Source organism: Nannobrachium achirus (assembly GCF_963921795.1).
Source record: "Nannobrachium achirus genome assembly, chromosome: 5".
In the NCBI taxonomy this organism is placed as follows: domain Eukaryota; kingdom Metazoa; phylum Chordata; class Actinopteri; order Myctophiformes; family Myctophidae; genus Nannobrachium; species Nannobrachium achirus.
In genome coordinates this window covers 15,280,357-15,292,997 of record NC_137814.1, presented here as the reverse complement: position 1 = coordinate 15,292,997, position 12,641 = coordinate 15,280,357, and the positions used below count along the sequence as shown (strand labels likewise).

Sequence of the window (12,641 nt, the reverse complement as noted above, 5' to 3'; positions counted from 1 at the left end):
CACATTTTTTTCTCTGTCTCTGTCTCTGTCTCTCTCCCCCACCCAGCTATTGAGCTATATCCACCCTAGCATCCACCACCTCCTTTCAGTTGCTTTATTTGAAGGTGCCAGGTACACCAACTATCTATAGCAGGGGTCTCTTCAACGTTTTCAGGCCAAGGACCCCTTAGTTGAGAGAGAGATGAAGCAGGACCCCCACAACCTCTTCATAGATTCCATCGTTTCATTGTTTGACAGCACAATCATCAGTGTATTTTGGATTCATGTCAATTTGTCTTTTCAGATATTTAACTACTTGAACCGTCAATACATAATAATCTTGACCTTTCACTCTGTAGTTAGTGTGGTCTTGTTTCCCTTCAACACAAAACCTCTTTGCCGAAAATAGCCGATTGTAGCTATTTTTGGCTAAAGTTCTCACTCAGAATATGGGTTCGAGTGGTTAAAAAAGTCACACAAAGATTTGGAGGTGGAGGACTCTGAGGACCCCCTGTTGAAGACCCTTGATCTATAGCCAGACAGACAGACAGACAGACCCAGAGAATCAGGGCTGAGCAGAACAATTATAAATTTCCTGTCTCTCTCAGCTCATAGATTCCAATCCCGGCCACGTGTTCTATTCAAATCCCGGCGAAACTAAATCTCAGCCTGTTGTGATATTAGCCGTGGCAGGTTTGTCTCTTTCTGTCTGCCCTGTCAACAAGTTATAAGCCTATGGCATTGCCATAGAGTTACTTAGCACTCCCCTGGTAGTACGCATATGGCCTGTGTGCAATAGAGAAGACAGGATAATGAAGTCTGGAGTCCCACTTGTGCCTGCAAAACAATAAAAGCTATATATGGGGGTGAATAATGCAATAGCCCCGGTCTCAGTTGCTTTGTAGTGGCATTCGATACTTGGCATGCATCAACGGAGCAGTTGAGCTGAGGACTTTTTATATCGTCGTTGTCGGGTGGAAAACTCGTATGTCCAAGACCGCTCGTTTTGTATTTATCGTTTTAAAAATGAACTAAACTAGTGAAAATAGCAGATCTACAAGCACACAACGCCTCGCACCGCGAGGCGTTGTGTGCTTGTTGATCGGCTGTTTTCACTACTACTACTACTACTCTGTGCGACAGCCTTGAATGATGAAGCAGGGCTAAAAAAAACGTACAAACTTGAAACTTGGAGATAAGAGGTTTCTGCCCGACAGTGACGATAATTATGTATACCTAAACATTTCCAGTTTGTTGGAACTGAGATCAGTTTTCTTTTACTGCAAGTGATTTTGAATTTGGTAACTCTGGTAAGCACACCCAGCACTTGAGGAATTATACTGTATAGGTTTTTCGATTTAAGCAAAGGTGACAGGGGGGGAGAAACAAATGGAGCATCAGGCTATGCTGGGTGCTCATATTGAACTGTGATTTAGTCCAGGACCTGTATTCCTACAGAGATGGTCAGTATTTGAAATACATGTATTTGAAATACGTATTTGAAATACCTTTTTGTATTTTGTAATTTGTATTTGGCTGGGATGGAAAAAAATTGATGTAATTTGTATCAAAATACTTCCAGGTCTAGTATAAATACAAAATACTTTTTCAATGTCATTTTATTCTCAAATGGACATATTTTAAACATTCATAAAGGTTTAAACTGTACATTTAGGTTGCCTGCTCCAAAGACAAACACCATAGTATGGTCAATTTATTCTTAGAAATTCTGAGAGGCAATTAATGTATTACTTGGCAATCAATCTATACAATTACTAATCATTGCATACATTTTTATAAAATGTATTTCATGTATTTTCAAAATACAAAATAAGTTCTCAGGCCTGTATTTATATTATGTATTTTGATACATCTTTTGACCCAGTATTTGTATTTTGTATCAAAATACTTTTCAATGTATTTTTGCCCATCTATGTCTTCCTAAATATCTATATTCAAAAATAAAAAATGGACTGTTATTCGTCTCAGGTACTCAATTGTCAAAACACTTAACTCATTCTGTGCCTATCCCGAACATGTTCGGCTTTATTTCAATCCAATACAATTTTTTTTTTATTAATTGACTTACCCTGAGCTGCTTGTAGAGTCGTGGGTGGTCCTGGCTCGTCCTACGCTAGCCAGCTAGCCATTTTACATGGTCCGACGATATATTCCATTAAAAATGGTTTAAAATACATTTTTGAGCCCCCCAATGTTCACCAAATGTTCAGCGCCGCTTCCGGAACGACGTCCAGTGTGCCTATCCCGAACATGTTCGGCTTTTTTAATGAAATGAATAAAATGATCCGAGGCCTTCTGAAGCCTGAGCCTAAATTTAAAATACAGTGTTCCAAATCCGGGGGCCGCCATGCCGGCCGTTAGCCGCGAACGGCCCCGCTAATCGCCGCCGAATCCAATGAAAAACCACATCTTTGGAGGCCCATATCTCTGGATTGTGTTTTTAGGGATGTGGCGCGAGGTTTATTTACGGCGAAATCGCCGAAAAATGATCTTTAAAATGACAAAATGGGAATAGCTATTCTGTTAGCATTATCATCCGGGACCTTTCCATGACGTGCACGAACGTGAGCACGCGCGTCACTGCAACGTGAGCCCCCGGATGCTAATGCAGTCCCCTATGGGAGAAAGTCTGGCATTCTTTGGTGCCCTCTAGGGGCTGGCACTGGAAGCGTTAAGATTAGAATGATAATGCAACATTATCATCAAAACATGTATGTTTTTCTTTTAAGAACAAGAAATGTCATGGTATTTTTTTTCTTCTATAAAACCGAGTCAAAAAGTGAGTTTTCTTTGTGACACCGATAAATAGTAAACGTAAAGTGTACTCCTTTTGGACTCGTTAATAGACCAGGCCGCTTGTTTTCTCTCTGCAAACTCTGGCAACACTGTCGGGGACCACTGGTGTAAGGCCAGGCCAGGATCATTGACAAAACAGAGAGGCCTTAGGCCTCTCTGTTTTGTCAATGATCACAAGCAAAAACAAGGTGGGGGACGGCCGGGGCAGCCAGATGGCACAGGGGTAACATTTCTACCCTCCGCCGTGGAGGCAGGGGCGTCACAAGGGGTAGGAAAGTGGGACTGAGTTACTGGGGCCCAAGGTGGTGGAGGGGCCTTAATTATTTTATACTTTAGCTATTGAAAAATAGCAGATATACAAGCTCACAGCGCGGCACCGAGTGCCGCGCTGCAAGCTTGTAGATCTGCTATTTTTGAAAAGTCGTGAAAATGTGTGCAGATCTTTGAATATATGTATTTGTTAAGCGAACATTTGTTGGGGGGGGGGGGGGGGGGGGGTCCCTGGAACTCAATATTTTGAGATGGGGTTCCGTGGCCAAATACATACCATTTTGGGGGTCCTTCACATGAAAAGGTTTGAGCTCCACTGACATAGAAATATAGGTTTTTCAAAAAACCTCAGAAGGATTTGAAATATTCAAAGATTTTCATGATTTTTCAAAAATAGAAGGATTTGAAATATTCAAAGATTTTCATGATTTTTCAAAAATAGCAGATCTACAAGCTCGCAGCGCGGCACTCGGTGCCGCGCTGTGAGCTTGTATATCAGCTATTTTTCAATAGTTAAAGCACAGGGGCCCCGCAGTGAATCCTTGTACCCAGGGCCCAGAATTTGGTGTGACGCCTCTGGTGGAGGCTATAGGGTTCAGTCACAATACAATGTTTTGGAACCCAGGTGCAAACACAGAGTCACAGGCAGGATTTGGAGTTCAAATGTTGTTTGTTCAGAAATACTCCAGCGGAGCAGAGCTGTAGCTGCTGGAACAACACAGTCCAACAGGCAGAGATGGTCCTTGAGGCGGACTATGGTTTGGGGTGAATAGGAGGTCACTGCAAACACGGCAGAGCGGAGCACTAACAGAACGTACACACTAGCCACGGGTGGAATACAGCAGCATCTACCACCTGGCAAAGAAGCAAGGCTTGAACCAGGTTATGTAAAGCAGTTCAAATATGATCATTTTGAGGGGGTCGTGGCCTGAAAAGTTTGAGAACCTTTTAGAAAGAGTTAGAAACAGGTAGAGTCAGTAGTCATGTTTCCATAAACTTATTCAAAAATAGGAAGCGAATTATCCGAAATGCGCATTAAGACAAAGCGAATTTAGCCTGTTTCCATTTGCGGGTGTCATTCGAATTAGCGACGGTCGCATGAGCCGACTCAGCGCGGTCTAGCTGAACACAGCAAAGCGCTCCCTCCCTCCCTACCTCCTTGCCCACCACTGGTTCTGTCGGAGGTTGTCTTTGCACAACAGTCTGTATGCAGAGCTACAGCTGGCATGTTGTGAAAACGGGAGGAATTTACACACGGTCCGTGTCACTCCGTGTGTAACAACCGGTTCGTTTTGTAGGCAGGCACTATACAATGGACGTTAAGCGGCAGGGGAAAGTGTTAACTTGGAGGACAATGGACCAGAACGTCATCATTTATTCGCATTTATTGGCGGACCCGTTTCCATTAACTAATGCGCATTTCGTTTTTTTTTTTCTCGATAAAGCCTCAAAATCCACCTCCTTCAAACGCATATAGGTTTTTGCGGATAATGAAAGTTTATTCGAATTTTGAAGTGTTTCCATAAAAAGATTTATGTGAATAAGCCTTAATGGAAACGCCACTAGTGTGACGATCGTGACAGGTTCAAATCCTCCATGGTGTTATAGGTACTCCAAGTTACTGCAGCTAGAACCACTAAAAACCTATAGCTTGAGGAGTTGAATAGAACATGGCACAACATCGCCATTATACTCAATGTTCTATTCGATTTTGAATGGTGTTTTCGTGGCTCGATATACTTCGTTTTTTCCCTCTACCCCAAATCTCGTAACCAAAAATCGTCGATCTCACGGCGTGTTGCATTTCCATGTGTCAAGACCGTTTGGGCAGCTATTTTCTACTTACGTTCACCTAACTGTATTGTATAGGTATGCGTGCTGTATGCTTGAGTATAGGCATGAGTTTGGTGTGGTTAAGTTTAGGGTAATGCTGTGTTCAGACTGGCAGACACAAAATAAGCTACAAGCATATTTCTAGCATTGTATCTGAAGTTGAAACCTGCTTAACTTATTTGTAACTTTGGGCTCGGATCGTTGGCCGTCAATTCCAAGTGCTCAATGTAGTAGTCCCATTCCCGACTACCTTTGCTGCATGTCTCTCTCCATCTGTTTTTCTCCTAGTTTCCTGTCAATCTTCACTGAAAAACGTACATACAAACAGACAAAGCCAGATGTAGGAGCGGTTAGCACCGCTCAAAAATCGGAACTACCTAAAAGTGCAAAATAGCCCAAGTGCAAACTGCATTGTCATATAGGTCCAATAGGTTAGCCACATACTAATAATGGAATAGTGGAATAATGTGGCCGTATAGTCCGGGCCCATGTAATAGATCGATGCTGTAATCAATCAGTCAATCAGTCAATCTAATCCCTTCTCCCGTCTCCTCCCTGTTCTGCTTCTCCTTCCAGGCAACTCTCCGTCCGAGGAGTCCGAGGAGCGCGACAAGGAGCCGCGGACCCTGACCTACCCGGCGTACATCGCCAGCCTGCTGGACACGGGCGCCAAGCGGCTGGCGGCGGGCGTGCGCATGGACTGCTCCAGCCAGGGCCAGTGCCCGCGCTCCTGCCACCTGTGCCACATGAGCCCCGGGGCGGCCGCAGGGGGGAGGCAGCAGTCCGAGCCCGTCCTGCTGCAGATCACCAAGGCAGCGCCCCTCTACGAGCTGGTGTCCAACAATGAGACCTACCAGGTAGTTTATGTGTGTGTGTGTTCTGTTCCTTTGTGCATGTGCATGCAGGGGTGTCACACCAAATTCTGGGCCCTGGGTACAAGGATTCACTGCGGGACCCCCATGAATGTTCTTCATAGGGGGAGGAGGGGGTTTAACCCATTTAGACCTGGAACGCATTATTTTGTGCTTTAACTATTGAAAAATAGCAGATATACAAGCTCACAGCGCGGCTGCGAGGGCCCAAAGTGCGAGGGCCCCGAGTGTGAAGGCCCCGAGGTTTTTTGAATAACCTATGTTTCTTTGTCAGGGTACTCAAACTTTTTCATGTGAACGACCCCCAAAATGACATGTATTTGGCCACGGACTCCCATCTCAAAATATTTAGTTTCACTTTCAGGGACCCCCAGAAGCAATATCTGAGTTACAAATGTTCAACGTTTTCAGGCGAAGGACCCCTTAGTTGAGAGAGAGAGATGAACCAGGGACCCCCACAACCTTTTCATAGATTCCATATAGTTTCGTTGTATTTTGGATTCATGTAAATTTGTGTTTTAAGATATTTAACCACTTGAACCGTCAATACTTAATAAACTTGACCTTTTCACTCTGTACTTAGTCTGCTCTTTTTCCCCTCTACACCAAATCTCTTTACCGAAAATAGCAGCGCGAGGCGTTGTGAGCTTATAGATCTGCTATTTTTGGCTTAAGTTCTCAGAATATGGACACTAGGTTTCAAGTGGTTACTATAAAAAAGGAGAAAAAAAGGTTTCTATCACACAAAGATTTGGAAGAACCCCTGTAGTAACTCTGAGGACCCCATAGGGGTCCCGGACCCCCTGTTGAAGACACCTGGTTTAGGGTTACATTTCAGGGTTATGGATAGGGAATCAGGGATGTGTAGGTCAGGTTCAAGTAAAAATAGAATTTGTAATGGAAAATTGCTTTAGACACACAGTGTGTGTTTGGTGATGCGCTTGTGCGTGTCAGTGTAATCAACAAGGACGAAAACCCATGTTGTTATAATTGCTACAAAGGACTGAGCTGAACGCCAGGGGGGGTGGAGGGGGCTCGACCAGAGCTACAGCAGCAAAACTTCTGTTGCATACCTTTATTGATTCATGACTTTAATTACATTTCCGCGTCTCGGTGCGTCAGGGCCTCAGTAGTGAGTGTGCCTCGGCAGGAGTGTCACACCAGATTCTGGGCCCTGGGTACAAGGACTCACTGTGGGCCCCGCATGAATGTTCTTCATGGGGGAGGGGGTTTAAGCCATTTAGACTGGGAACGCATTATTACACATTACTTTGTGCTTTAACTATTGAAAAATAGCAGATCTACAAGCTCACAGCGCGGCACCGAGTGCCAAGCTGCGAGCTTGTAGATCTGCTTTTTTTTTTTTTAAAAGCTTGAACATTTTTGCAAGAATGTTTCAAATCCTTCTAAGGTGTTTTGAAAAACCTATGTTTCAGTGGCGCTCAAATATTTTCATGTGAAGGACCCCCAAAATGATATGTATTTGGCCATGGACTCCCATCTCAAAATATTTAGTTCCAGGGACCCCCCAGAAGCAAAATTTTAGTTACAAATGTTTGCTTAAAAAAATACATATATTCAAAGATTTGCACACATTTTCACAAAAATAGCATGTCTACGAGTGCCGCATTGCCAGCTTGTATATCTGCTATTTTTCAACAGCTAAAGTATCAAATAATTAAAGCCCCTCCACCTTGGGCCCTGGTATCTCAGTCCCACTCCTCCCCCCCCCCCCCCCCCCCCCTTTGTGACGCCCCAGTGCCTCGGAAACAGCTTCCACGGGCGCAGCGTGCCGCTAACCTTTCTGGGCGACACGCTGGCATGTGGCGGCTGTCTCAACCGCTGTGACTTTTATTGAACTGCCTCTGTGTGCTGCCGCCTCCCACAGAGAGACGGCGGGAGGGCAGATGTCAATATAGAGATGTCAATACAGTTCTCTCTCTCTCTCTCTCTCTCTCTCTCTCTCTCTCTCTCTCTCTCTCCCACTGTGTCAGGTTATCATCATCCTCAATCTTTAAAGGACCATATAGCCGCGGTCGGCCGCGTTTTGTTTATTGACTCACACAGTGCACCTGTGAAATACTGTATTAATGTCGTCCATTTTCCAAAACATAGTGTGTATGCTCTACGATGGAGCCAGTGTTTATCCGCTTTCTGGCTTTGAAAATCAATTTGCAAGTCGAAACGTGCTTCACAGTGGCGTCAGTTCAGAAAACGGTAAGATATATGGCAACATGACTGGTGTCTTGCGTGCGTGCAAGACACCAGTCATGTTGCCATACCTTAGCAACAGGCATGATACATTTATTTTAAGAAGTACATTCTATTTCCCCCCCGTTTCTACGGATTCTTGAGCTGGATATGGCAGCCAGGAATGGATGTTCAAGTGCAGCTAAACTTGGCATGTTAGTAAACGTGCCACAATACCTTGTTAAAGTGACCATTTTCTTAAATGTTGCATTTGTAGTTATTTTACTGTAATTTAACAACATAATAACCAGCACAGATAGACAAAGAGACATTCATGGATATATATTTAATAGTAACTTTTATTTCCCCCCCTGGACCCAGGGTATGGCAGCCATACCCAATTGACGCCCCTGGTGCTTCAGATAGGTAATGGTGTACATCAAGCGCCGATTGATTTGAAAAGTGCAACCCGAAATAAGGAAGAACCATGCATGCAAGAACCATTTAAAAATGTAGTATGTGACATATCAATTAATAAACAGTGCAGCTACTGTAACTTTCAACATATATGTTGAAAGTGTGAGAACTACTAAATTAGCTCTTAGCTCTTCATATCATCATATTTCAACTGGGGACCCCCCACCCTGACGAGCACTACGAGTTGAGGCATTACATTTTGTACAACACGGTTCTATTGTGACAATAGCAGATCTACATGCGAGGCGTTGTGAGCGTGTAGATCTGCTATTTTCACAATGTCTGCCTTTTAGAAATGTGCATATACCCTCTATACACTTAAACTTGGTTAAAATGGGTTAAAATAATCTCTCCCTCTCTCTCTCTCTCTCTCTCTCTCTCTCTCTCTCTCTCTCTCTCTCTCTCTCTCTCTCTCTCTCTCCCTCCCCCCCAGGCCCTCCAGGAGGCCATGATGAGCATGCTGTGGTGTTCCGGGAAAGGTGACGTCATCGATGACTGGTGCCGCTGTGACTCCAGCGCCTTTGGGTCGGACGGTCTGCCCACCTGCGCCCCACTGCCCCAACCCATGTGAGTGGCCTACCCATACAATAGCATGCAGAATACTTTTACCATCTTTGAATTTCTGTCCTGAAAAGTAACGGTTTTGGACGTATGGTGTTTCCACCCAATAGAGACGATTTACAATTAAAAATATTGACCAAGGACAGTAAAAAAATAAATAATAATAATAATAAATAATAAAAGAGCACAAATCCAAATATGTATTAGCCAGGTGATGCCTGATGTAGTTTTAGTCATATTTTGGTCACCTGAAAGGTTTTAGTTTTAGTCTATTTCTAGTCGACTAAACATCATAAGATTTTCGATGGCGTCGTAATGGGTTGCTTGGTTGCATGCTGAAAATAGCCAATCTACATGCTTGTAGATCTGCTATTTTCAGAGCGCAACCAAACATAAAATGACTTGTCTTTTAGTTCTACCGGATCTCTTAGTACCTCCCGAACATTCGGTCTAATTGTGGGCTCGCCTATAAAGGCGAGCACACTTTAGATGTTGTCATTATTTATCTATCAGTCATATCATGCATACTGTAGACGGGAACTTCGGTTCCTTTCTACTCCTACATACTTAGTGAGAAAATGAAAATAAAAACATCAATGTGTTCAGCTTACAGTGGCGAAGTGTGCTATTATTTTATACAGCAATCGGCCAAATGGTGGCGCTGTAGGAAGCCTTCGAAAGTGCGAACTTTGAACAGGGATAGCTCATGCTGTGTTTTAGGTACAGCCATGAAACCTGTATACATGTATGCGTCTCCTCATGCCGAACAACTTTTACCCTCTAACTTTTGACCTCTGACCTTTAGGTCTCCCACAATTCGGAATAATATGAAAAACAGTAAAAATCTATCTCCTCCTGGGTTTTTTTCGTTACGCGCACAAAACTTTTTTCACATGAACTTTGGACCAATACGGTCAGATTTATCTCGGCGGATTTCTTTTAAAGTGAAATATAATTTTTTAATAATTCAATCAATATTGCGGTTTTATGGAAATTATTCTTCGGCCTCTAAATCATACATGCAAAGTTACACGTTCATGGCATTTGGCAAAGATGTGGAGGGTTAGTCAAAGTATCACCGAAACCAATTTTATTCCAATCGGCCAAAGGGGGGCGCTATACGAAGCGTTTGAAAATTCAAACTTCAAACGGGCATAAGTCATGACTCGTTTTGTTTGAAGACATGCAACTTGTTACACGCGTGCTTTGACTCAAGCGGAAGACATCTGTGTCGTTGTTAAGTAAGCTCCGCCCTTAAATTTTCCGCCATTTTGAGCAGTTTGTAAAACTGCTCAAAATGGAATTTTCGCTCCACGTGCACAAAACTTTTTTTACGTGAACTTTGGACCAATCTCTAAAGATCTGTCAGATCGGATTTCTTTAAAATTGAAACATGCTTTTTTAATAAATTCAATGAATATTGCAGTTTTATGCAAATTATTCTTCTGCCTCTAAATCATACATGCAAAGTAACATGTTCATGGCATTTGGCAAAGATGTAGAGTGTTAGTCCAAATATCACTAAAACCAATCTTACCCCAATTGGCCAAACGGGGGCGCTATATCATTTTGAGCAGTTTGTGAAACGCTTAAACCTGTTAGGATTTCTTTAGCAATTTGCATGAAACATTCTACACACTATCTAAGGACCTTTATCTAATATGCCTATGAAGTGCACACACACACACACACACAAAAATATTATAATAATAAATATAGCTGCAAGCAGCGATAAAGTGGCCAAAGCCAAAAACACCTCAAATCATGAACACAGCCTGCAATGTGCGTGAAATCTTGCAAGCACATTCCCAATAGGTCAAGGAACAGATACCACCCTTCTCACATTGGCCTGTTATAGCGCCACCAGCGGGTCAACTTTTGCATAACAATTTTTTGGAACAAAATGGACCAATCTTTGACGTCAGTAACGTCAAAGTGAGCACTGCCTGCGATCTTGACATTTTGTGATTTTATAGCCATTGTTTTCTGGCTTGAAGCGAGCCCACAATTGTTTCGAAGGAACAATATTTGTCTAGTTTGTGGACAAAATTGTCAATATATCTAGTCGTAGCTTTCGTTGTCATTTAGTTGTCCTCAGTGAAAAAAGTCGACGAACATTTTTTGTCGATAGCTTTCAGTCGATGAAATCGACACTGGTGCAGTCAACAGTTGTTTTTTTCCCGGTGTTGCCGTGCAGGCTCAAGCTCTCCCACGCCTACGAGCCCAGCAGCTCGCTGGTCATCATGGAGTGGAACCACACGGAGCCGCCCATCGGCGTGAGGATCGTGGACTACCTCATCAGCCAGGAGAAGGTGAACGAGAGGACCGACCACTCCAAGGTGGAGACAGGTACCGTACTATCTTCCACTATAGCTATCCAAATACGTTTTTCACACTTTTTGAGCATATCTGTAGTGATGGCAAAAAAAAAGTGGGAACAAAATCCTGTGTTTGAGTATTATATTAAGACAATTACAGTCCAGCCCCTAAACAAAAACGTAATGCCTGATGAGACTGATGACGAACGTTATAACCAGTAAGACTCCCTAATTGCGACCGCCAGGTCGCAGCGTGATTTTAGGTCCAAAAATGTGTTAAAGAAATCGGCCTGATGGTGGCGCTATATGGGACAGATCCATGTTGATGAGGTGAGTGTAGACATACTGTGTAACGATTTGTGTGATTTTAGGGCAAAAACTGTAAGAGCAGTGTTCAAAAATGTGTTTTAAAAACGAGTGCTGCAACGAGTGCCGCGCAACGAGTGCCGCGCTGCGAGCTTGTAGATCTGCTATTTCTGAAAAATTGTGAAAATCTTTGAATATTTTTATTTTTTAACTCTTTTACTGCTACAGACGTTCCCGCTCGTTCTTTTTACCTCGTCTGATGACTGTAAAGCTGATGGGGGGTCGCGCCGCCGTGTACAGTACAAACATCTCCCGTAATGCTGCTCTCAGAAATCCACCACACGTAAACATCAATGGAGTCCCAAATCACTTCCTGGCTTTTTTCTGTGGATCTGTGGATCTGTGGATCTGTTGCGATTCTGTGCTCTGAATGGATGGCAACCAAGCGGCCCAATTCACATTAATTCTTGCATAAGGCTGCCCTCTGCTGCCAGTATGGCCAAAGTACACATTTGACTGTCCATTATAAAATGAATTTGTTTAGAAAGAACCAATAGATAATTTTCTATAACATCGCAAAGGAAAGCTGCTTTTTGCTGGCACCAGACCCAATAAATAAATAATAACATCTGGCAGTAAAAACTGTTAAGCAAACATTTGCAACAAAAATCTTTCTTCTGGGGGGTCCCCGGAACTAAATATTTTGAGATGGGGGTCGGTGGGCCAAATACATGTAATTTTGGGGTCCTTCACATGAAGAACTTTGAGCACCACTGACATAGAAACAGGTTTTTCAAAACACCTTAGAAGGATTTGAAACATTCAAAGACTTGCACCAATTTTCACACATTTTCAATAGTTAAAGCACAAAACAACGCCCAGACAAAATGGGTTAAACCCCCTCCTCCCCCTAATATGAAGAACATTCACGTGGGGGCCCGCAGTGCATCCTTGTACCCAGCTGGGCCCAGAATTTGGTGTGACGCCCCTGCAACCGACGTCACCCTCGGTTCTGCTT

At 43.3% G+C, this 12,641-nt stretch overlaps 1 protein-coding gene across 1 annotated transcript in view; it reads left to right on the top strand.

Moving 5' to 3' along the window:
- The window catches only part of astn1 (astrotactin 1), a gene marked incomplete at both ends in the record, with an annotated part of 673,839 nt that overhangs the window by 588,047 nt on the left and 73,151 nt on the right, over positions 1–12,641 (top strand). Inside the window, 3 exons of the mRNA XM_080725574.1 lie at positions 5,476–5,756; positions 8,872–9,005; positions 11,197–11,348. Coding sequence (XP_080581700.1) covers positions 5,476–5,756; positions 8,872–9,005; positions 11,197–11,348 — 567 coding nt within the window. The remainder of the gene's footprint in view (positions 1–5,475; positions 5,757–8,871; positions 9,006–11,196; positions 11,349–12,641) is intronic.